At 36.9% G+C, this 878-nt stretch overlaps 1 protein-coding gene across 1 annotated transcript in view; it reads right to left on the minus strand.

Annotated features, from left to right (window-relative positions):
* Nucleotides 1–878, minus strand: part of LOC119585836 (uronyl 2-sulfotransferase-like) — a 3,223-nt gene that overhangs the window by 1,265 nt on the left and 1,080 nt on the right. Inside the window, exon 3 of the mRNA XM_037934567.1 lies at nucleotides 175–336. Coding sequence (XP_037790495.1) covers nucleotides 175–336 — 162 coding nt within the window. The remainder of the gene's footprint in view (nucleotides 1–174; nucleotides 337–878) is intronic.

Below are 878 nucleotides of genomic sequence, written 5' to 3' on the forward strand. Positions count from 1 at the left end.
AATATCTGTAAACTGCTCAAGCCAAGGGAATATTCCAAAACACACCTATGTTAATATTACCTTAATTCAGCTAACTGAGATCACTTCGGGACCAATTTATCAAAGGCCCGACTCATCCTTAGTGTTGATCGGAATCTTATAAACAGAACAGTACACCGACCTTAGCACACTAACCCCGAAAAGTTGAGGTAAGGCATGTGCTTAAAGAAGAAGTGACGTCCGTGAAGAGGCCGGTTAAAGATCCAGCTAGCAAGCCTCTTCTGTTGCGCCCTCTCTTTGTGACTTCTGCCCGTCTCCTTCATATTGTTGAAGGTAAACCCGTTCTTTTGCGATAAGCTGTGCGGATAACGTGTAATTTTGGAAATGTTGGTGATGGTATTTCATTCATTATGTAGATTAGCAAATTTTGAATTTGGAATTACCGTGGGGTTTTGGTGCTGAAATAAGGATATTCTGTGTGAAGATTATATTAGATGTTAAAGTCACACGGGATAAAGCAGCTGGCAATATCCTGATTCCAGAAAGAAATCTGTTACCATCTGGATTATTGGGAGATATTAAGAATAATTGAGTTTGAAGGCATCCCCACAAAGAAAATCGTGTTCTATAGGCTTTCCAAAAGGGATATTAAGTGAAGCCCAACAAGAATTTTGAATATAAGCTGGCCGATATCACAGGTTAGTCGATCAGCAGATTAAAAAAAGACATCTAAAGGAATTAAATATTTTGATATATGTATATTTCAAAAGTATCTAAATACTTGCGATTATAAATAATGTATTGCGGAAGGTACATACACATAATCTCTCACACACATCACATACATTTAAAAGTGAATTTTGCAAAAAGTATAACTTTAACGGTAACTGACTTGATGA

The sequence above is a fragment of the Penaeus monodon genome, chromosome 20, assembly GCF_015228065.2.
Source record: "Penaeus monodon isolate SGIC_2016 chromosome 20, NSTDA_Pmon_1, whole genome shotgun sequence".
NCBI classification, from domain to species: domain Eukaryota; kingdom Metazoa; phylum Arthropoda; class Malacostraca; order Decapoda; family Penaeidae; genus Penaeus; species Penaeus monodon.